Here is a 21,912-nt window from a genome sequence, read left to right as displayed (position 1 = left end):
TCTTTCTTACTAACTAGCTGCACGATCTTTTTCGGGCTCGTTTCGGCGAATGAAACGGGCGTTGCCGCACGCTCTCAGTTCGGTTTTCGCTCTGACCATCTGTGGTTTGAGGAACCTGAGTCGGAGTCCCCTTGATAACTCCGCTGGGGAACTGCAACCTCCAGGGTTCAAATGAGGACTCTCTCCGGACTCAGCGAGGCTCCAGGAATGTGGGCGTTTCTCCCTCGGCCCTCCCACACTCAAGACCGCCCTCTGCAGAACGAAAACACCCGCGACAACCTCCTCACACCCCTCAGCTCCCGGGACCCGCTGTCAGACAGTCGCTGACGCTCCCTGGCCGCTGATTGGCTGGGCCTGACAACGATGGGCGGGACGCGGCCCTGGATTGGACGTCAGAGCCCATGCGCAGGCCCTCACCCCGTGCACCTTTCAGCGCCCACGTGAGTCCTGCGGGAGCCCGACTCTAGCCGAGGCCTGGGCGGGGCCGAGCGTGCCGCCCCGGGAGCGGGACTCGCCAGTGAGAGTCGGGGCCTGCAGGGGCGGGGCGTCCTGGGCGCCTGGGATTGGCGTGTCGGGAGCCGTCTCCCGTCGTGCACCGGGGCGCCGGCGACTCACCCGGAAGGAGAAGCCGAGACTGTGGCTGTATGGTGGGGCGCTGGCGGTGTCGCTGTGGGGAGTGGCTGCCGCTCTCAGGTGAGGGGGCGTGGGCGCTGCTCTCAGGTGAGGGCCGCCGGCTTGAGCATCTGTAGTGGCGCTTGGAGTGGGACCGTCGCTTGACATCCTAGGGAAGGGGTAGTCTCACCTCCGGGGGTGAAGGCAGGTGCTTGCTCGGGATCCAAGGAAGGAAACTTGGCTTTTCTACTAACTTTTAAAGTATATAGCGCTTTTCTTTCCCAAGCTTAATAGGCAAAGGAGAAGAGGGACCATGTGGCCCTTTTGCTCCTGGTTCGTTAAGAATGGAGGGGGAGTGGCCGGCGTAAAAGAGTTGGGGAACAGTTACCCAAACGGCTAGGACTAGGGGTAATGGCCAGTATTTTACGGGGACACAGGAGGCTCTTATGGTTGATTGTGGTCGCCTTTGTGACTTAACTTCCAAGCGAAAGGAGGGCAGGTTACAGAGGGACAGAAGGATAGAGCAGGACTGCTTTGTTGAGACCACAGAGCTTAGTTAGACGGGGGGCTTACTTCACCACCTGTGAGTGTTTAGGGAGGAGGGCTTTTTGAGTTGCCGTCTGGCACCAGGGCTCAAGAATGAGTTAGAAGGAATGGGAGTCTCAGTGGCTCGATATACTTTTATCATTTGATTTATTTTTTAACCTGTCTCTTGAGGTTGTTTGTTTATTTATTTTGGTGAGGAAGATTGGCCCTGAGCGAACATCTTTTGCCACTCTTCCTCTTTGGCTTTTTTTTTGTTTTTATTTTTTTGGTGAGGAAGATTCACCCTGAGCTGACATCCGTGCCAATCTTCCTTTATTTTGTATGTGGGATGCCTCCACAGCAAGGCTGATGAGCGGAGTAGGTCCACGCCTGGGGTCCGAAGAGGAACCTTTAGCAGGTTGCGTGGAACTTTAACCACTCCGTCATGGGCCAGCCCCTTCTCTTTTGCTTGAAGAAGATTGTCCCTGAGCGAACATCTGTGCCAGTCTTCCTCTGTTTGGTATGTAGGACGCTGCCACGGCATGGCTTGATGAGCAGTGTGTAGGTCCTTACCAGGGATTCAAACCCATGAACCCCGGGCAACCGAAGCGGAATGCGAACTTAACCACTACACCCCCTGGCAGGCCCCTTGAGGTAGTTTAAATGGGTGTGAAAATGGTGGGGTAAAGCCTTGAATTGCTACCTTGAATTGTAATGACATTGGGAAACTTGACAAGGAAGCTGCTTTGTAAACAGCAAACAACTGGGTTCTCCACGGGGCTGTTGGTGCTGGTGCAGGTGGAAAAAGTAAAGGAAACTTCAGATGCGATTGAAGGGGCCTGGGAAATGTAGCTAGCTCTTAGTGAGTTGTATAAATAGCTGAGAGGCTCACTGACTCTGTCCTTATTTGGGTGACATAGAGATCTATCTCCCAGATTATGGAACTAACGTTAAGAACTTCCTCCTTTCCCTCCAAGGGCAGAACTGAACTTCATTTCCGTCTGAGGAGTGGCATCTATGGGTAGGAAGCTGATGGAGAATAGTAGTTGCTAGAAATTATTACTTGGAGTCTGGGTTTCTGTATTTGTTCCAGTGTTTTTAAGGAAAGTTACAATTGGAACTTCCTTAGTCCCCTTTGAACTTAGATTTAAGTATACAGCATCTTGGGGGTCTTAGGATTGTTTCTAAGTAGTATTAGCCCCAAAGGAAAAGAGAGGAACTTGGCTAGGAAGTAGTGCAGAGCCCTAGGCAAATTCTTCTTGACCCCGAGAATGATGACCATTTAGTTACTAAATTATGATGCTGAATTTGGCAAACTTTTCTAGGCCCAGGAGATGCGTGAGCTCCGCTGAATGTGTGGATAACTGTGATTCCTTGTCATCATCTTTCCTAATGTTACTTTTGTGAAAAGACACTTCAGAATATTTAACTCTCTGCTCCTGTGCTGGCAATTTCCCAAATGCCTGAAAAGAGAAGAGGAATTTTTTTTTTAAAGATTGGCACCTGAGCTAACATCTGTTGCCAATCTTTTTTTTTTCTCCCCCCTTCTTCTCCCTAAAGCCCCCCCAGTACATAGTTGTATATTCTAGTTGTAGGTCCTTCTGGCTGTACTATCAGCATGGCCTGATGAGCGGTACCATGTCCACGCCCAGGATCTGAACGGGGGAAACCCTGGGCCACCGAAGCGGAGCACGTGAGGTTGACTACTCAGCCATGGGGCCGGCCCTGAAAAGAAAATTTTTTTTAATCTGAGGAGGTTAATTGTTCACAGCGAGTCGGCCTGTTTCTTTCTGTCACAGCCGTTTGACTGCTTACCTCCAGGATGTTATACGTCACTTGTTATGGAATTGGCATTTCCTACCTTTCAGTTCAGGACCCCTTTGCGATGGTGACTGCATCAGATGAAAAATCAGATTGTCAGCAAGAACACTGTTTAAGACGGTATTGCAATCACAAAACCTCCGGTTTGCTCGACGGTATAGCCCAATTTTGTCATGGACCATGCTGCTTTGTCTCTGCATGCACTGTCTATGTGTAGAGAGACCTTCTGGTGTACTGGAAAGAATTGGAAAAGCTGTTTGCTCTGCTAATTTTGTGGTATAAATGAGTTCCCCTTCTTTTGAAACATTAGCCTTGTGTTAGCAAAACATAAAATGGAAGGAAACTCATTACACACTCTTCTAATGGTAAGGCAGAACTAATAAGAGAATGTGTTTAAAATTAATTGTGGGACTGTAAAAATGAGTGGGTGTGTGAATGGGCATGGGGGGAGGTGAAGGAGAGCATAGAGATAGTCTCATTTTCCCAGGAGCCAGCCCGAATCATTTGTTGGCAGTACATATTGGCTGAAGTCAGTTTTCATTTCAAGGTAAATTGGAAAGGGAAATTAAACCTTATTGTTTCTCTCTTAAGAGAGGAGAAGGGGGTGGAGGCGGCTGCCAGGGTGAATGCTGTCGGAGTGGTTCTAGGAGGAACAAGATTAGTGCTGTATTTTAACAGAAGGTGACATCATGGGCCCCTTTGGACTTGAGTAACCCTGTGCTGCAGCCTTCATGGTCCCCTTGTCAGAGTGGGCGATGTCGCTGCACATGTAAACTGCCACACTGGGGGAAATCAGAGGCTTGGGCTTTAATGAATCTTTATGAAGGAGCAGAAAACATCCTGAGTCGACCTGCGCAGCTGTGGGCTGCTTGGGCAGAGGTACAAACCGGATGGCATGTTGAGAGAGGAAATAATTAGAACCATCGGCTAGGGTTCCGGAGAATGGGTTAGATAAGGCAAGGTCGAAACTGTGCAGCCCACTCAGGTGCTCCCAGAGCTCTCCAGCTCTGTGATTTACCTCTGGGGAGGTGACTGTTGTTAGCAAGACAAAGAGAGACTTGGGAGCACTGGTGTTCATGGAGGCTTGGTTGTACTTAAACAGCCAGGAGGGGGCGATGTTAGGCTCACTTGCAAAGCTGTGCTGTGTGTCCACAAGACACTCCTTTGCCTGCTGTCCTCAGACTGAAAGGTTTTACAGCCCAACCTGCCGGTTCTGGCTGCCTGAGGTGAACACTGTGCAGACCCGACATACTTTGGCTAGAGGTAGCCTAGGTAGGGGTCCTGACCATGGGCTGAGAGGGGAGGTAAATCCCCCAGGGCTTTTAGCTTAGCCCTGAGCTAATGTGAGGGAGGTTTCTTTTTTACTTCCTCTTAAGTTTTACAAAAGAATAAAAAAAGTTACCTGGGATTCCCTGGGGGTCGATTAAAATTTTTCAGGGTTTTTCCCTGGTAAGGACTGATAAGAATAAAAGCATACTCACCATGATTGTTCCTGTGTCTTCTGTCTCTTGTCAGATGCTTTCTTCCAATGGGCTTTTGGTGTAAGATGTTGGAGAACCAAGAGCAGGAGGTAAGCGTGTGGTCTCTAGGGAACAGGTAGGTAAAGGTTGAGGGGACTTGGGAGAAGATGCAAGTCATTGCTCGGTGGTGGTCTTCTGACAGTAATACCTTGATTCTGATGAGCTCATAATAAAGCCGGAAGGAAATCGGTAGTAAAGGCCTTACTGGAAAATGAGGTTCCATTTTGATTAACTTTTCCATTCATTGGAAAGTAGTAGAAAGAAAGCTTCATGAAGGCCAGGATTTTTGTCTCTTGTTCCTGTCCTACTCCTAGCGCCTTAGAACAATGCCTGACACACAGTGAGTGGTCACATAAATATTTGTTGAAGTGAATGAATAAATGAACAAATGAATGAAAGTTGATGCTGTCTGAGTGGAAAAATCTGGCAACCTGTGTTGTCAAAAGTGCCTTGCTATGTGGCTGAGCTGAGGCTAAAGGAGCATTTCTTACCTCCAGGAGGTGATCACTGTGCGAGTTCAGGACCCCCGTGTGCAGAATGAGGGCTCTTGGAATTCTTATGTGGATTATAAGATATTCCTCCATGTAAGTGCATCCGACTTCTCTGCTGGTCAACACTCGCCAGGGCTGAGGGCCAGTGGTGAGGTGGGTCCTGTTTGTGGGTGTCTTTGACAGGTCCGAGACAGAAGAGGAGGGAGGGAGGAGAGGAAGGCGGGCTTTGGGTGTGCCCGAGAGCTGCTTTCAGGCTGCCTGGTGGCACCTTGCTCTAGTTGGAGCCCCTGATCAGGACTGTGGCCTGGTGGCTTGGATCTTCAGTGAGAGTGACGATGGGGAGTTCATGTCAACTTGGTTTTCCCCCCAAACCCTTTTCATTTACTTCCTCCTGTAGACCAACAGCAAGGCCTTTACTGCCAAGACGTCCTGTGTGCGTCGCCGCTACCGTGAGTTCGTGTGGCTGAGAAAGCAGTTACAGAGAAACGCGGGTTTAGTGTGAGTTTCCTCATGCTTTCTTCCTGCGTTCTAGACGGGCTTTTGGGGCACCTCTTTGGGAACTGGAGTTTACAATGAAGAAAACTTGGCAATCTGCAAGGCACTAAGGAAATTGTGTGTTCTTAAATTATGTTTTCAAGTCAGTGAAAAAAGTAAAGACACAGTTCTTATTTCTAGTATTTTGACCTAACAAAGCTATACAAATATCAAAAATATTTTGTTTTTTATGTGCGTATTTGTCTACAGCTAAACAAATACACGGCTAGCATTTTAAATATGCTTATCACTGGTTATCAGAAACTTTTTAGCACCTGGACTGATTTACCAGGTGATGTTTCTGTCCATTTGACATGTAAAAGTTGTGATTTTTTTTTTTTGGTGCGGAGCCCCTTTTCCAAAGACATAACAGACTGAGACCTTTAGGAAAAGCAGCATTGTTCCACACCTGCACTCCGCAAATAAGTCCTAAAACTGGAGACAATTTAGAGCAATGATTCCACCACAGGATGGTCACTGAAGCCCTGGTGATGGCTGGCCTGTTGATGACCTAGCCAGTTAGGTAGCATGTGGGACTGATGGGGCTGGTGTCGTGGGTCAGACCCTCAGAAGCCAGCGGGCCTTGCTCTGACAGGTCCTGCATCTTCTAGCCTGGCCTGTTTTTACAAGTATGCGCTGTGCTTCATAAGAGAAGTTAGGGAGTTTGAAAGAGTTTGTGGATGACTGCAACTCAGCTACTTTTAGAAAATTCCAAGCATATGACCTTCTGGCACTGGAGTAAGCAGTCTTAATTTACACACAAGGACTCAGCATTTTCCATGTCTCCAAGTACAAGTTTCTTGCTTTTTAAAATAATAGTTGATGGTGGGAGTGGGTTTTGTAAGCAATGTAGTATAGCAGCATGGAGTTTTGAAGTCGTAGACTTGGTTCAAATACCAGCTCTGCTGCTTACTAGCTGTGTGACAGTGGGATATTTACTTAACTTCTCTGATTCCATTTCCTTACTGCTAAAGTAGGAACACTAATATCTTTCTCACAGCGTTTTGGGGAGGATCAAGTGAAATAAAGTTCATAAAATATTTAGCACAGTGATTGACACACGGGATGCAGTCAGTCAATGTTAAGCCCCCCCCTTATTAAAAGCTGTTTGTATTGATTTGTGCATCTTTTTAGGGGATTTCCTTGATCAGGGGCTGGGGTGAATGTCTTAGATGTTACATTTATCTTGGATGTTACATTATGTGAACCCACCCGACAGGCCTGTACCTGAACTTCCTGGGAAGTCAACCTTCTTTGGCAACTCAGATGAGTTCATTGAGAAGCGAAGACAAGGGCTGCAGCACTTCCTTGAAAAGTGAGTGGACGTGGTGGGCTAGCACTTGCCGCCTGGGGTGGGGGCACAGAGGGGGAAGGTGCCAGGCAAGATGGCCCCTTTGAACATACAGGCGCATTTGTGGTCGATGCCTTTCTCACACCCTCCTGCCTTGAGCGCTCCCTCAGGCCAGCAACCATTCAGAGGATGGGGCTAGGGAGAGCAACTCCTCAGGTGATGCTCTGTGTTGTGCTACCTGTGTTTGCCCCAGGGTCCTGCAGAGTGTGGTCCTCCTGTCAGACAGCCAGTTACACCTCTTCCTGCAAAGCCAGCTCTCAGTGCCTGAGATAGAAGCCTGTGTCCAGGGCCGAAGCCCCATGACCGTTTCTGATGCCATTCTTCGCTATGCTATGTCAAACTGTGGCTGGGTCCAGGAAGAGAGGCAGGGGTCTGCTCACCTGGCTAAGGGAGACCAGCCTAAGAGGTAACTGAAGCTCTCTGTTTTGAGACACTGGGGGCTAGGATTACTGTAACCTGGGTCAGCGTGGTGTTCATTTGATAGAGAAAGTAATGTCGCAGCATTGGTAGCTTTTCAGAAGAGGCCTCGTTCTCCTGTGCATGGTTCTCTCATCCCATGCGTGAGGGTCTGTAGGTCTGTATTAACCATCCCTGGGTAGCAGGCTCTCCTGTTGAGACCTGGGGAGAAAGAAAAGAAGGCTTTCTTGTTTATTCTGTTCCTTATTCCTCTCACCCCCATTTTTTAAAATAACTTTATTGAGATATAATTCATAGACCATAAAATTCAGTCTTTTAGTGTACAATTTAGTAGCTTTAGTTTATTCACAAAGTTGTGCAATCATCAGTCACCACAGTCGATTTTAGAACATTTTCATCACCCCAAAAGAAACTTTGTACCCATTAGCAGTGACTCCCCATTTTCCCCAACCCCTAGCTCCTGGTAACCGCTAATCTACTTTCTGTGTCTATGGATTTGCCTATTCTGGACGTTTCACAGAAATGGAATCATACAATATGTGGTCTTTTGTGACTGGCTTCTTTCACTTAGCGTGTTTTCAAGGTTCATCCACATTGTCGTGTGTATCAGTACTTAATTCCTTTTTATGGCTGAATACTATTCCATTAGTGTAGATGTTCCACGTTTTGTTTGTCTGTTCACCCATGTTTATCCATTCACTTTTGTTTATCTGTTCATGCCCTTCTTTTCCCTTTCCCACTCTTTTCCAGTTGCTGCTTTCTTCCAAGATCAGGCAGGAGGAGCTCTCCTTCGCCACCTCCTGGGGAAGAAAAGGACCATTTTGAGGTGTGGGCTCCTGTTGTTGACTCTGAGGCTCCTTGCTTGGAAAGCCCCCCTCTCGCACCCTCCTCCTCACCATCATGCTGTGGTCTTGCAAGACCTGATGAGGGAATCTCTGCTCCTCAGCCTGTGAGGAGGGCCGTGGGAGGGGACCATGCTGTGCCTTTGGACCCTGGTCAGTTAGAAACAGTTTTGGAAAAGTGAGCTCTGGGTTCTGCTCCGAGGTGGCCAGAGAAGATGCAGGCACGGAGACTTGCTCGGGTGGGATCGGGCACAGGACAGGTGTCGGAGGCTGGGCCGCTTAGTGTCTTACAGTTGCCTCTGCTCAGGTTGGTTGCACAGAGGTCGGTCACGACAACTCCTCAAGCTTCCTCCATAGGAATAAACACTGTGCAGATGTTTGTAAGTTAAGCATAAGGCCCAGGGGCTGTTGGTTTTGAATAGAACCTCATATTTACTTTCCCTGGACCTGAGTTTCTTTAGATGTTTCTTAATGGGCCCAGGAGCACTGCCTGAGGTGACTGGTTTTGGGGACCTGTAAGTGGCAGATTTTAAGCTGCTGTATCGAATGTTGTTGCAACAGAAATGCTTGTGCAGCTGTAGTTCCTCTGGCTCTGATTCTGCTGCAGCCCCTGGAGCGCTCTGTTTCTGGGAGGCTGGCCTCTTGCCCGCCTCCTTGCATGGCCGGGCTGGTGAACGTTTCTTCTCCCACCTCCTTGTTTCTCCTCCACTCATGCCACTGAATGGAATGGTGCTGTGACTCCTGTCGCTGGGCTTTCCTGTGTATCCCGAGACCTCAGCCTGGCTGTGTGGGGCCTGAGACCCATGAAATAGCTCATGGCCATCCATGAAAGAGAAGGGGTTGGTCATGGCCAGAGGAAAGGCAACAGCTCAGGGGCTTTGTTTTGGAAAAAGACTGTCCTGGGCCATCATTCTCTCTTCTAGTTATAAAGCAGAGACGTGACTGTCTTTTTGGCTGGGTTAGTGTGGGCTCCTTTCTTTTTTGAATCCTTTTCTTCTCCCTTAGTAAGAGCTCCCTGCCCCCAGGGCTTCAGCCCCTAGAGTGGCCCTCTGCTGCCTTGCAGGGAGGCGGTATGTTCAGTCCATTGGGGTGCAAGGGCTATGTTTCTGCCTGGAGAGAGGGCTCTGGGGATGGAGATGAGGACAGCACGACTTCCTTCAGACAATGAGGCATTCTGCCCTCCTGCTGCCGTAACTCCTCTCCACTGAGAGCCAGAGCTGGTAGGAGACGAGTGCCACTGGCATTCTGCGTTGCTCGGCACTTAGGTTTGTGTGTGTGGTTCTTCTCCTTCTCGCCCACTCCCCCCTCCTCTGGCCATCCCACCCCGTCTGTGGGCTCTTCTACTACCAGCCTATGCTGTGGGACTGTGATGGCATTTAGTTCAGAGTTGAGGGGCTTTGGCCTGAAATAAAATTCAAGTATTTAAGACTGTTGTTGCAATTTGTGTCTAACAAGCTGTGGCAGAGAAGGAGGGAGTGAGGGCTGGCAGTAGTTACTTTCATAAATCATGAATTTATCAGCGTGGAAATAATGGTTCAGGACTGTGTACTGCAGCTCTCCTGCATTGTGTGTGCAGCTCAGGTTCACCACTGGAGGAAGGATTGTCTTCCGAAGAGCCAGGATCCAGCTCTTCTCGCAGTTACGGGCGTGAACCTTGTTAGGTATAATTTACCTGATGCTGCTTCCCTGCTCACAGCCTGTCTGAGGTGCCAGGTGCTGAAAGAGAAATAAAGTTTGTCAACAGGCAGATGCAGAGCCCTGGCTGGGACTCATGCCTCTTCCCTGCCCGCCTCCCCTGGGTCTCTCCTTTATATCATGCAGCAGAGCACGGCGAGGATAGAAAACCTACAGAGGCAAATCCAAAATGTCAAAAGAAGTTCATTTAAAAGGGAAAAAAAACTCCATACACAACCCTCACAAAAACCCGACAGATGCTAAGCTAATGGCATCCGCTCTGCCGATTGGTGGGGATGACTCATGAATATTAATGAGTCCAATGCTCCAAATGGTGCAGCTGTGAACCCAGCTGTGCCTGAAGCTCTCTGATCTCGAAACTTCCAGACAGGAGCCGGAGGTGGTCTGTGTCAATTCCCTACTCAGCCAAAAAAACAGCAAGCTGGGTTGGCCTTCTTGTGTTCGCTCCTTTTCTTCCTGGAGCTGGTGCTCAGCAGCTAGTTCTGCCAGCAGGGTAGGCTGCTGGGGCAGCAGGAGCCATTCAGACACGGATGCGATTTTTCTGACTCTCGGCTTTTTAAATGATCCATTAACAGCAGTGCATACAAAAGCACCTCAGTTAATCTAAGGCCAGGCACCATCCCCTCACTGTCTTGTGCAGAGCTAAGTGTAGGCCACGGAAGGAGATGTCCTAAGAAGGGAAGAGTTATCTAATAATACGGGCCTGGAGTTACCAGAAAAACAGCAAGGATGGATTTTACTCCCCATCCAGGCAATGCCATTAGCCTCTCGTGCTTTGCTCTGTCCCTGTGTGTACTAGGGCCTGGCCACCATGGCTGATGACCTCCAGGTGGAAGATGGGAAGCTACTGGGGGAGGCGGCCTACTGGCTTTTCTGTTAGAATTTAGGTTCGAGGTAGGTTCTGTGCCTGGGTTAGTCCCCTTTCTTCTGACGGCTACGTCCATGGCCCAAGTCTAGTCCTCTCCTGTTACCCAGGAGAAGTAATCCCAAGCCCATGGGTTTCGCTTTTGTTTGGTGGAAGGAAGTATATGTGTGTGTTTATGATAAGAAATTTTGGGGAGGAGATGGGGTATTTTCTCGTAGGGAAATAGTTTCATACGCATCATTTTATTTGACCTCAGTGTCCAGTGAGGAGGGCAGGGCAAGTGTTGCACTCATTTTCGAGCTGAGGAAACTGAGCTGAGCGTGGTTTTTAAAAAGCATGTTTTTAGGTGGTGGTACAATCTGCTCATGTGAGAGGTACTTTCTAAGCTCAGTAAGACAAGAATTTTTCCTCCCCCTCCAACTTTTTTTAAAAAGCTAAAATAAACCCACTACTACTCAAGGAAAAAAATTCCCCTGCAGAGCTTTTCAGTTGTTCTCAGAAGTCAGAGCTCCTCCACAGTCCTCAGTTTGCTGACTGCTGAGGCCTTAGATCCACACAACCGAGTCCTGGGCACCTCCTGCCCTCTCTGGGAGCTTTGCTCGGGAGGTGATCATGACTTTTGAACACTCTGAGTGGACATTAAGTTAGCTCCATGTTTGTGAATTTGTTTATTGCCTCGGCTCTTGCTGAATAGTCTTAACACCCTTTGGTTGGGGAGGACAGTGCGCCGGGAGGGTGTGAGGTGGGGTTGGAGGTAGAAATGGAAACAGCCCAGCTCCTGGTCCGCCTCATGGAGGCTGCGGGGGCATTCATTCAGGGCCTGGATGGCATCTGCGGATTTATGTGCGAGCAGCCAGCTGAGACGCAGCTAAAGCCAAGCAGATAACCACTGCAGCGGAGATAGTGACTTCCTCCGACAAGCCGGGCACTGATCCTCAGCCACCCGTGGGGGGGGGCTCTGATAGCAGAGACTCTGCTCTGTAGCGGGCACGTCGCCTAGCTCAAGGTAACCTTTCTTTGAGTTGTGGATGAGCTTCCCCTTTCTTGTTCTCCTTACTACTGCACCTTCTTCCCTGAGGGTTTCCTAACCGGCTTTGGAAGCCCACCTCTTATCTCTTATCTCTTCCTTCCTTCCTTCCCCACTTCTGCTCTTATCTCGAAGGGAACTGCTACAAAGACCAAGTATGCATTTGGTTTACCAACAGGCCAGTCCTAGCATTTTATTAGAGAAATAACATCTTGGGGAAAACCAGTTCCACCTTAATGGCTGGAATGCATTTGGAGCTGGAAAGCTAGAAACTCAAATCTCAGGATAGAATAAACAGGGACAATTTATGCTCAGAAGGATAGCAAGAGCCACACCTTTCAGGAGACAGAGTGCTGCTGACTCTGAGCACAGTGAATGATTTTACTTCCCTTCCACTCAGGGGAGACCTGGTCCACTTCCACACGCAAAGGAGGAAAAAAGAGGGGTACTTCCATAGCAGTGAAAGGGGCATGAATAATAAGGAGGGATGGGAGAGCTCGAGGGTGAGAATTCAGACTATCTGAAAGTCTTTAAGGTTTTTCTCCTGGAAGGGCAGGGACATGAGATGTTTCGGTAATCTGTGGGTTATGGGAAGCCACCAGCCCAAATTTCTTATCTGTGGCTGTCAAGTCCCTCCTTGCCGTCCTTCAGGCAAGCACTTCTTCCTTCATACCATCCGTTTGGAAGAGCCAGCTGGTAGATTCTTCCATAGGTGCTCTAGCCCTGTGTGTGTCCCCTCCCCTGGTGGCCAGGTTGGCGTGGGAAGCCAGGCCCCCCAGCAGCCTGACCTGAATCCCTCCAGCAGAAGGCCCAGAATAGTGAGGGCCTGAGGTGGTTTGTCGGAGGCAATGCAACCTGCCTGCTGTAAGCTACGAGACTTAGATATATTCTACCAATTAGGGCACATCTGTTCAAAACGCTGAAAGGCGGGCACTGTCTCTTTAAGAGCCATCCCACTCCTCTCCTTGAGTGATGAGGGCTGGGAGCACAAGGGAGTCAGATGCTGATTAAACAGTCCTACTGCTGAGCTCTGTTAGAAAATTACTGTAATTATGATCTAGTCCCAGCAGAGGGATGAGTTCCAATCCTGCTAATAACCCTTCCAGGTGCCTCGGATTCAGGGCCCAGGGGAGGCAGCATTGACAGGCTCTGGCTGGCACGAGGGCCAGCGATGGCCCTTCTGTCTGGCCTGTGCCGGCGGCAGCAACAAAGGCAGTGGACCCTCATCCTATCTTGGCCTCCTGGGAAGGCACTGAGTTTTGGTTGTGTTTTGTTTTATAATTTTGGTTCTTGACAGAGCTCTTGGGAGTCATTTTGCATGAGAAAACTTTCCCCTAAACTAACATGAAGGACCAGGAAAATCACAGCCGCAAGATGACAATCTGTCCCGACTCTCCCTGCTTCTGTCTGGGGACTGCAGTCAGCGCTGCCCCAGCCCTGCTCAGTGCAAAGTGGAGGGAACCCGCGCAGTCCGCTGGGCTGCCGCTGTCTTCTGTGTCGTTCCTATGACCTGTGTGTCTTGCTCTGAACACACAGCGTTTCACTTGGTCCTGATCAAGAGTTTCAGGGCTCCCCTTATAGATTTCTGTCACAGAAAAGGGAAATAAGACTAGTAACCACAGAGCTCTAGGCATGAGAGACTCACTCTAAGCAGCTCTCTGAATCGGCAAGTATGGGCCTATTCATTTGGGAACATTTCTGTAGTGAAGTCTGCGGCAGTGCAGGCGAGCGGGTCTCAGAGGTGCTCGTGCTTGTGGAGCGCAGGGGCTGGCTTGCTGGTTCTTAGACCCTGAGGAATTCACGGCATTTATTCTCTCTGCCGAACCTAGTTGTAAACTTCTCCGTATCACTAAGCACAGACTTCTAGAAGGCAGGGCACTTTCTCTCTGCTTGGCCCTAAGCACACCCAAATGCCCTGACACAGTGGTTCTCGACCAGAGGTGCTTTCCCAGGGGACATTTGGCAATGTCTGGAGTCATTTTTGGTGGCCAGAACTGGGGGGAGTGGTACTAGCATCTAGTGGTAGGGACCAGTGACCTTGCTGAACAATGCCCCAGCAACATAAAATTTTCTGGCCCACAGTGTCAGTAGTGCCAGGTTGAGAAACCCTGCACTAACAGAATGAAGTAATAAGCTCCAAGTTCTGCCCCCTAAACTTCTACTGCATTACCTTGGAGATGGTGAAGAAATGATCTCAAATCTCCAGATGCCAGGCGCTATCCCAGAGGTGGAATATGTTAGTGACAGGCCTGGCAGGGTCCCCCTGGGAGGCATCGGGAAATGTAGGTGGTGCCACCTTGATGGTTCCAGGCAGAGCAATGCCAGAGTGTCTGACCGTGGGTAAAACGGAAGTGTTTGCAGCCTGTTTTCTGTTCCACGATGGGATGTGTGGGGATGAAAGGTGGCCGACCAGCTGCTCACCATCAGGTTACGAGCATCTACAGTGGAACCAGATGCAGTCTTTGAGGACCAGCACTAGAAGCCTCTTGGAACTCACTCCCAAAACAGGAGGTAAGGAAGTGGCATACTATTGCCCAGTGCCACAAAAATGTTTCCCTCAGTGGCACTCTGCCAGGTGGAGGGGTGGCGGGCTGTGATGGGGCCCCGTGAGGGAACTGAACACACACAGCTGCTGACAGCCAGCCAGCCCCACAGGCAGCTTGATGCCAGAGACATCAGGCCTCTCTGAACAGCCTGGGCATCAGGAAAAGAAAGCCTAGTTGGCAGAGTTTGCCTAGGAACCAGGCCTGCAGGGCAGAGAGAGGACTTCATTAGAAGAGACGTTGCCAGGCGTTGCACCAGGAGAGCCAGGTACTCTCTCTCTCTGCCGCCGCCTCCTGTGGTGACTGGGCAACCCATTTGGCCTTATATTTAGAGGGACTACTCATCCCAGGGGGCTTGGCATCCTTATTAATAACTCCCTTTTCAATCTCAAAAGTGTCTCCATCTGGCAAATAAATGATCTGTTCTCTCTATTAATTGTACCTCGGTTTCCTCTAATATGATAGTTTTTTTGGGGGGAGGGCATTATATTTGTAAAAGATTTTTGAACAAAATGGGCTATATCTTAAAATGTATCATTAATTGAATCCCAAAGAGTTGCAAAAGAATGGTCATCGGTTCTTAGTAATGAAAAAACACACCATGTTTTCTAGACAGTTAGTTTTTGATAGGTTAATAGGGAGAATAACTCCCTTGAAGAAGAAAAACCTGTTTGTGTTTGTTAGTTTCAAACTCCCTACCCAATCTCTGTAAATTCTAATGGGAAATGAAATATCTGGGCAGGAGGGAAGGGTGAGGAGCAAGGGACTATGGTAATCCACAAACTAGAAAATGAGCTGGAGTCACTGGGCTGTGTCGCAGGGATAATCCTCTGTGTAGATGGCTGCTTTTCTAAAGTCAGCTCGACAGATTTTGCTGGTGCTCTGGGAATTAGCAAATCAGCGCCACTCAAGCTGCGTCCTTCTAGAGTGGCTCCTGGAGGAGAGACCTCTGGGGAGGGCTGCTTTTTAGCCAAAGATCGAAGTACCTCTGTCCCTGGCATCTGAGAATTTTGTTCTTAAGATGCAAGAAAAAAAAGAACATATTTTGGTTTCTTTCTTTAAATCCATCTTTCTCAGACCAGTTTTTAAAGGCAGGAGTGTCCCCCGCCTCCACACCACCACATGCGTTATCTTGCTCTTTGCATTGATACTACTGCTTTGTGATGCAAGTGACTGGCAGGAAACGTGGATTTTGAAAATGTGTCACTGGATGTGTCTAACTGCAGGAGAGCTCGAATGATTCAATAAGCAAAGCAGCAGACGGAGAATTTCAAGAGTCTTTCACTGCATTTCCTCCTCCCTCGCAGATTTTGTGTGATTTTTGTCCAAGTCACCACCTTTCAGATCCCAACTGCAAATAAGGTGATGCAACAGAGCAAGCTGAAGTGCTAAGACAGAAGTGAAGATAACGAGGTCTCAGCTCCTCCTTACGTACTGCTTAGATAAAGTATGTGTCTCAGACAGGAGGGAGGGCATCATCAGCTCCACCTTTTGACAGTGCTCTCACTTTATTTTTTTATTATTTTTTTTGAGGAGGATTAGCCCTGAGCTAACTACTGCCGATCCTCCTCTTTTTGCTGAGGAAGACTGGCCCTGAGCTAACATCTATGCCCATCTTCCTCTACTTTATATGTGGGACGCCTACCACAGCATGGCTTTTGCCAAACGGTGCCATGTCCGCACCCAGGATCTGGACCAGCGAACCTCGGGCCACCAAGAAGCAGAACGTGTGAACTTAACCACTGCGCCACTAGGCCGGCCCCTGCTCTCACTTTAATGGAATCAAACCTTCTGGGTTTAGAGAATGAGATATAATAGGAATTCTCTTCTCTTTCCCATTTTTATTCACCAGAGGGAAACATGTAGTTGGTTTTGAATTAAATACAGATTTCCAAGAGATAACAGGCTATCGTATGGGAAAATTTAATACTGAGGTAATTGCAAAACCGTTTCTATGCTATTTTGCTATATGGATGACAGAGAAAACACCCTAGAAAAAATGTATTTTTAATGAAATGTAGCTGAAAGATTGCTTTCAGAGCATGTAATATTCTCAGATACCAGCTTGGACAATGCAGGCCAAACTGTTTGAGCCCCTGGCCAGATGATCCACTGGATGTCATAAGTTCTGTGTAAATTATTATCTATCTGTAAAAGGCAAATGCATATTTGCTTCTTAAATTTAGGGTTTTAGCTTGCTTGCTTTTTTTTTTTTTTGTATCTTAGCTTTCTTCTTTTCCCTCCTTGACATAAAACCAAGGAAGGAAGAAGCCTCCTGCCTCTAACCCTCTCCTATTTCACGTGCCAGAGCAATTACTGCCTGTTAAGAAGCCATTCTACATATAATGTGGTTAGTTAAGTGGCCTAATGCCCCGGTTATCCAGTTAGTCACAGGCAGTAAGGTGGGGATTTAGTTAGCGGAGTCAGACAGAGAAGTGGAAATCTGATTAGCCAGTTGCTTTCTGAGGCTGTTGGCTGAGAGGGCTGTTGAACTGAGTGAGGAGCAGTATTGCTGGGTGAGGTTTAGCTTCAGACAGACTGTAGGAATCTGCTGCTTCCGCAAGGTCTCTTTGAGAACTTTCCCCTAACACAGAATGCCCTTCAGCCTGGAGATAGTCTCATCAGTTTGTCAAACTTGCTTTACGTCTTCTTGCATGTAACAATGTCAGAGATTGGGGCAGGCCCTGTGGCTGAGTGGTTAAGTTCATGCACTCTCCTTCAGCTGCCCGGGGTTCACCCATTTGGATCCTGGGCACAGACCTAGCACTGCTCATCAAGCCATGCTTTGGTGGCGTCCCACATAGAGGAGCTAGAAGAACCTACAGCTAGGATATACAACGATATACTGGGGGCTTTCAGGAGGAGAAAAACCAAACAAACAAAAAAGGAAGATTGGCAAAAACAAACAAAAAAACAATCTCAAAGATAGCCAGATGGCTATGGACCAGATTTCCCATCAGTCTATTTGTTTCTATCTTTTAGGGCCAATCTCATTTCTTTTTCCACTAAGTTACAGCTCGAAGGGCCAGAGGTCTGAGTGTGGTGCCTACCCTGCAGTGGACAGAGGTGCCAAAAGACCTCTGCAGTTCGGCATGTGGTTGTGTGGCCAGGCCTACAGGCGTACAAGGGAATATTGCACTGAGAGGATTTTGTTTTAAATGCTTGAAGCCAATGGCCATGCTATTGAGAGAGCATTGAACTGTGCAGAGTGCGGAGAAGTTACCTTGACCTCATCTTTTTTCATCCCCCTTCTGACCCTGCCCCAGATACCTACTCTTCCCTTTCTAGTACCCCCTTTTCTGGTGTCTCTCAGTCACAGAGCAGTGACACAATGGTATTCTCTCTTAGCCACCCAGCCTTCCAGACTTGGGCCCCTAGTGGTTCTCCAGGGAGGGAACAAGAAGGGAGTTTCTGTTTTCTCCCTCTGTTGAACACTTCATAACAATGCCCATTGTCCTCATCTGTAGGTTGGGGTCGGTGCAAAGGTCCCTAAAAGGGGAGCCAGTTGGTTCTGTCCGGTTCATCTGCTCAGATGCTGCCACCTAGTGGTTCCTTCTTCTTTAGCACCCTGTGTAAAGTGGAGGAGATGTTATAGACAGTTTTCTACTGCCTTTTCTCTCTCTTTTTTTTTCCTCCCGGTCCTAAATTGTTCCCTTTCCTTACCTCTTTATCTATCACATACACAAAAAACTTCCTTTTTTTATTCCTGGGTCATAAAATTGGAAATGAATGACTGCCATAGGATCTTTTGTGAAACTTGGGATCCACTGACAACATCCCTGATTGTTCCCTGGCTTCTCTCTTTTGATGATGTGAAATGGGTCTCTTACTGCAAGGCTATGATATGGTTGTTATAGAGGTGAGGAAGGCTACTGCCGATCCAGGACTGCTCTGAATAGGCATTTGTGGAAATAAAATTGCTATAGCTGCTCAATTGCCCGTCTTTCAAAATTTCTCACGTAGAGAGTCAGGCAATAATAATAGCCAGTCCTTATTGAGTAGTTACTATGTGCCAGGCATTGTTCCAAGTAAGTTACAAATGTTAACTCCTTTAATCTTCCTAATGACCCAGTGAGATGGTGTAGACCACTTCTAAGGTGAGGAAATTGAGGCATGAAAGGTCAAGTAACTTGCTTTAGAGAACATATGTAGTCAACAGGGAACTGGGATTTATTCCAAGGCTGTCTGGTTCCAGAGTTAATGTTCTTAACCATTACGTTTTGCTGCCTCTTCAAGGCAAAGATACCCCGAGTGCTATCTACAGGCAGCAGGAAAAGGAAGCCGGGCTGTGTATATACGCAAGCCCTCCCCAAAGCACTTCCTTGGCCCCACTCTGGGACTTGTCCAGGACACAGAGGGGTGGTTAACTTGTAACCCAGGCCCGAAAAGGAACTCTCCAATGTGCTGACCCCAAGGACTCGCCCTGTCTCATTTTAGAGAGTCAGCACATAAGAAAAGAGTAACCAAGTAGGCAACCAAAGGAAGAAGCCAGCAGGCCTGGGTTCCAGAGGCGATTCTGCCTTGAGAGACAACTGTGAGTCCCTTCCCTCTCTGGGCTACTGTTTCCTCTCCGGCTCTCCCTTCCCACTTTGGAGGCAGCGAGAATGCTCAGAACCAGTGTTTTGATACCATTGCGAAAAGAAACTCAGCACCATCACACATGGCAAGGAACCAAATCGGAAGTTTATTTGTGCTTTTCAAACCAGCCGAAACAACCAGCAACCTCCTCCTCCAAAGGTTTCCTTCTCTCACACCTTCTCTGTGACAAGCCTGTGGAAAGGCAGAAGTGGATATGGGGACATGTTTGGAGATGGGGTGAGCTATGACAAGGCAGGTTTAGTAACAGGTTTGCCGTGTATGCCTCTTCCCACTTGTCTTGTTGGTGGTTTCCAGTTACGGCAAGGTGTCAGAGACTTCAGGTCTGAAGGGTCTCTTCAGTGAAGGGAGGAGTCTGGGGGGGGGTGGCAGGGGTAAGGAGTGGGAGCTCTTGATGATCAGTTTCTTCATAAAGGCAGGATAGAGAGAAGGGTATGTGTCCTAAAGGAGGAAAAATACATAAATTTGTTTTTATGATTCAAAATACAGAAGTATAAAAGGGCAGAGAGTAAAAAGTATCTCCCTCCTATCCTGTCTCACAGTCACACAGTTTCTCTCTCCTTGGAGAAAGGACTGTGTTATCATTTTCTTTCTCCTTCCAGAGATAGCTCATACATACCTAAGTAATAGGAGACTCCCTTTTTACACAAATGGAGCATATTAGGCCTACTCCCTTTGCTGCTTTTTTGGTTTGTTTACCAACGCCTCTCAGAATGTATTCCACATCAGTGCAGAGAGCTTCCTTTTCTTTTTCACTGTTGCATAGTACTCAATTCTGTGAATGTACTACAGTTATTTGGCTAGGCCTCTATTCATTTCCAATGGTTTGCTATTACAAACGAGTAACCTTGTGTGTGCATCATTTGCATGTGTGCAAGTGTAGCTGTAGGATAGACTCCCAGATGTGGGCAAAGAGAATGGGGAGATAAACACCTCTGCCATTAAATAAGTGACAGAAGGAAGGAGGGTGAATTTGTTTAGATTGGATAGAAAAATTCCACCCCTCTGCTTTCACTGCCAGGAAATGGAGTCCTCATTGGGAAAGTCATGAAGTCAAATCTTGAGTGACAGGCCCGAGCTGGTGCTTTATGTTTGTACAAGGGCATCAGAGAGTGAGATCTATCCTTATGTGTAGTCCTAAATGAATCCACTCAGCTGCTGCTGCACACTAGAGTGGGCCCTGGTCTGGAAGATTCCAAGGACGGTTTATAACACTGTCACACGTGATCCTTCATTTCCAGCAGTAAAGGCTTCTCCCATTTCAGGCCGGAAGATGGAGCTAGCGATGTCATGCTACCCTTGGGTGTCCTCCATCACCACCCTAATTCTAAACAAAATCCACTCTGCGCCAAAGCAACTCCTATTGTTACCCCTACCCAAAGCAAGCACTCACTCCACTGTTTTAAAATATGATATGGTCCTTGCTCATAAAATACAAGCCACATTCTTTATTACCTGAAAGTTAGTTTGATTATGTTCCATAGGAATCCTCACACCGTGGCCAATCATACTGGAATACATGGGCATTTAGGGGAAATGGTGCCCCGGATTTGAGAGCTGGGGATAAAGAAACCCAGACCCATCCCTGTGGCAAAAATTCCTAGTTGTTCCCCAATATCCATCTCCCCTTTTTATTTATTAATGAACCCCCTTTCCACTTTTAAGCTGGACACAAGTTCTACCTAGAATAAAGCTTTCTTTGCAGCTTGGTGTGTCTGGTCAATGAAATGTAAGCAGAAGTGTGTGCAACATCTGTAAAGTATCTTTAAAAGGAGAAGGTGTGCCCATCTCCTTTCATTTTATCTTTCCTCCTGGGTAGGATACAGACATGATAGCTGGAGCTGAAGCATCCATCTTGGGCCATGGAGCAACCCTGGGAATGTTGGACACACACAGTGGAGCAAAAAGAGAGGGTACCTGGGACCTGGATACCTTGGATCATGTACTTCCAGATTTTTACAGAAGAGAAAAATTAATTTCTATGTTAATTAAATCGCTGTTATTTTGAGTTTTCTGTCATATGTAGTTGGACCTAATCATAACTGACACAGTCCCTTAATTTAGGAAAAACAATTCCAGACTCATCTTCTTTCAATGGTGAATCCTTAGCATCACTTTGGAAATGAAGAAAAGCTACTTCACTGGCAAGTCTCATCCTTCACAGAGAGACGAAGGCATGGGCAACAAATTCATTGGCAATAGTTCTGATACCTGGGCTTCATCATTCTTCCACTTCAAAGGCCGTGGTGAGATACTCCTTTGGAACAATCCCAATGAGGCTGTTCAGTTCTCCTACCCACCAGCCGTACATGTTATACTCCTGAAAAATGGAAAGAGGATGGTTTCAGTTGGAATTTGGTCATGCTTCTGTTCATCTCGTGGTGGCTGCGTGGGAGAGTCCTGGTGCGGGGTGGTGTCTTTGCTGACACTATGAGTATGACTCAACACCTCGATGGGATTGCTGAATTTAAGTCATCTGGAGGAGGAAAGAAAACTCCGCTTTCATTTTGCCATTTTCCTGTCTACATTGTAAACTTAGCACATTTGATGCTGATGAACCTAAAGAGCATGTGTTTTACCAAGCAAAGTAGAATGGCTCCTCCAGAGAAAGTTGGGCACACCCGAAAATGCCAGGACACTAAAGATATCCAGGGAGTCAGGTCACAGTTTAAATCAATAATGTTTCCCAAGCATCTTGTATGTGGAAAGTGCTGCCCGGGTTCCCATGAGATATATAACGAGGAATCGGAACACTGCTTGCTCCTTGGGAGCTTACAGCAGAGAGTAATGGGCTTGGAGTCAGACAGACTGGGATCTAATCTCCGCCTGGTCCTTTAGTAGCCATGTAACCTTAGACTCTCCCAGCTTTCACTTCCTTTTCTGTAAGAGTAGGGATCAGATCACCCCTCCTGTTTGTTGTGGGGATGTTGGTGATGCCACATTAGTGAAAACAATTCAAAGTGTCTGATACAGAGTAGGTGCTCTAAACATTAGATTCCTCCCCTGGAAGAGAGGAGAGGTTGACCTGTACGTCAATAATGACAGGCAGGACATAAGAGCCACAGAGAGGGGC

General features: G+C 47.8%; 2 protein-coding genes across 5 annotated transcripts in view; one reads left to right on the top strand and one right to left on the bottom strand.

Moving 5' to 3' along the window:
- The first annotated feature begins 591 nt into the window (after positions 1-591).
- On the top strand, positions 592-9,539 carry SNX11 (sorting nexin 11). Of its 4 annotated transcripts, XM_046677138.1 has the most exons (8): positions 592-693; positions 1,499-1,657; positions 4,474-4,528; positions 4,976-5,062; positions 5,367-5,467; positions 6,723-6,818; positions 7,048-7,260; positions 8,022-9,539. In XM_046677138.1, the coding sequence occupies exons 3-8, from the start codon at positions 4,487-4,489 to the stop codon at positions 8,293-8,295; spliced, it is 813 nt and encodes a 270-aa protein (XP_046533094.1). In that variant the 5' UTR covers positions 592-693; positions 1,499-1,657; positions 4,474-4,486; the 3' UTR covers positions 8,296-9,539. The 4 variants fall into 4 exon arrangements, with proteins under 4 accessions (XP_046533094.1, XP_046533093.1, XP_046533095.1 ...); XM_046677137.1 differs by lacking the exon at positions 1,499-1,657 and having other exon boundaries at positions 603-693; XM_046677139.1 differs by lacking the exons at positions 592-693; positions 1,499-1,657 and adding an exon at positions 2,796-3,323.
- An 8,278-nt stretch (positions 9,540-17,817) lies between these two features.
- The window catches only part of SKAP1 (src kinase associated phosphoprotein 1), a 255,664-nt gene continuing 251,569 nt past the window's right edge, over positions 17,818-21,912 (bottom strand). The window contains exons 12-13 of the mRNA XM_046677751.1: positions 21,051-21,159; positions 17,818-19,280 (exon numbers count right to left, since the gene is read on the bottom strand). Coding sequence (XP_046533707.1) covers positions 21,061-21,159 — 99 coding nt within the window. The 3' untranslated portion in view covers positions 17,818-19,280; positions 21,051-21,060. The remainder of the gene's footprint in view (positions 19,281-21,050; positions 21,160-21,912) is intronic.

This window comes from Equus quagga, chromosome 11 (assembly GCF_021613505.1).
Source record: "Equus quagga isolate Etosha38 chromosome 11, UCLA_HA_Equagga_1.0, whole genome shotgun sequence".
Taxonomy (NCBI): domain Eukaryota; kingdom Metazoa; phylum Chordata; class Mammalia; order Perissodactyla; family Equidae; genus Equus; species Equus quagga.
This window is presented reverse-complemented; position numbering and strand designations above follow the sequence as displayed.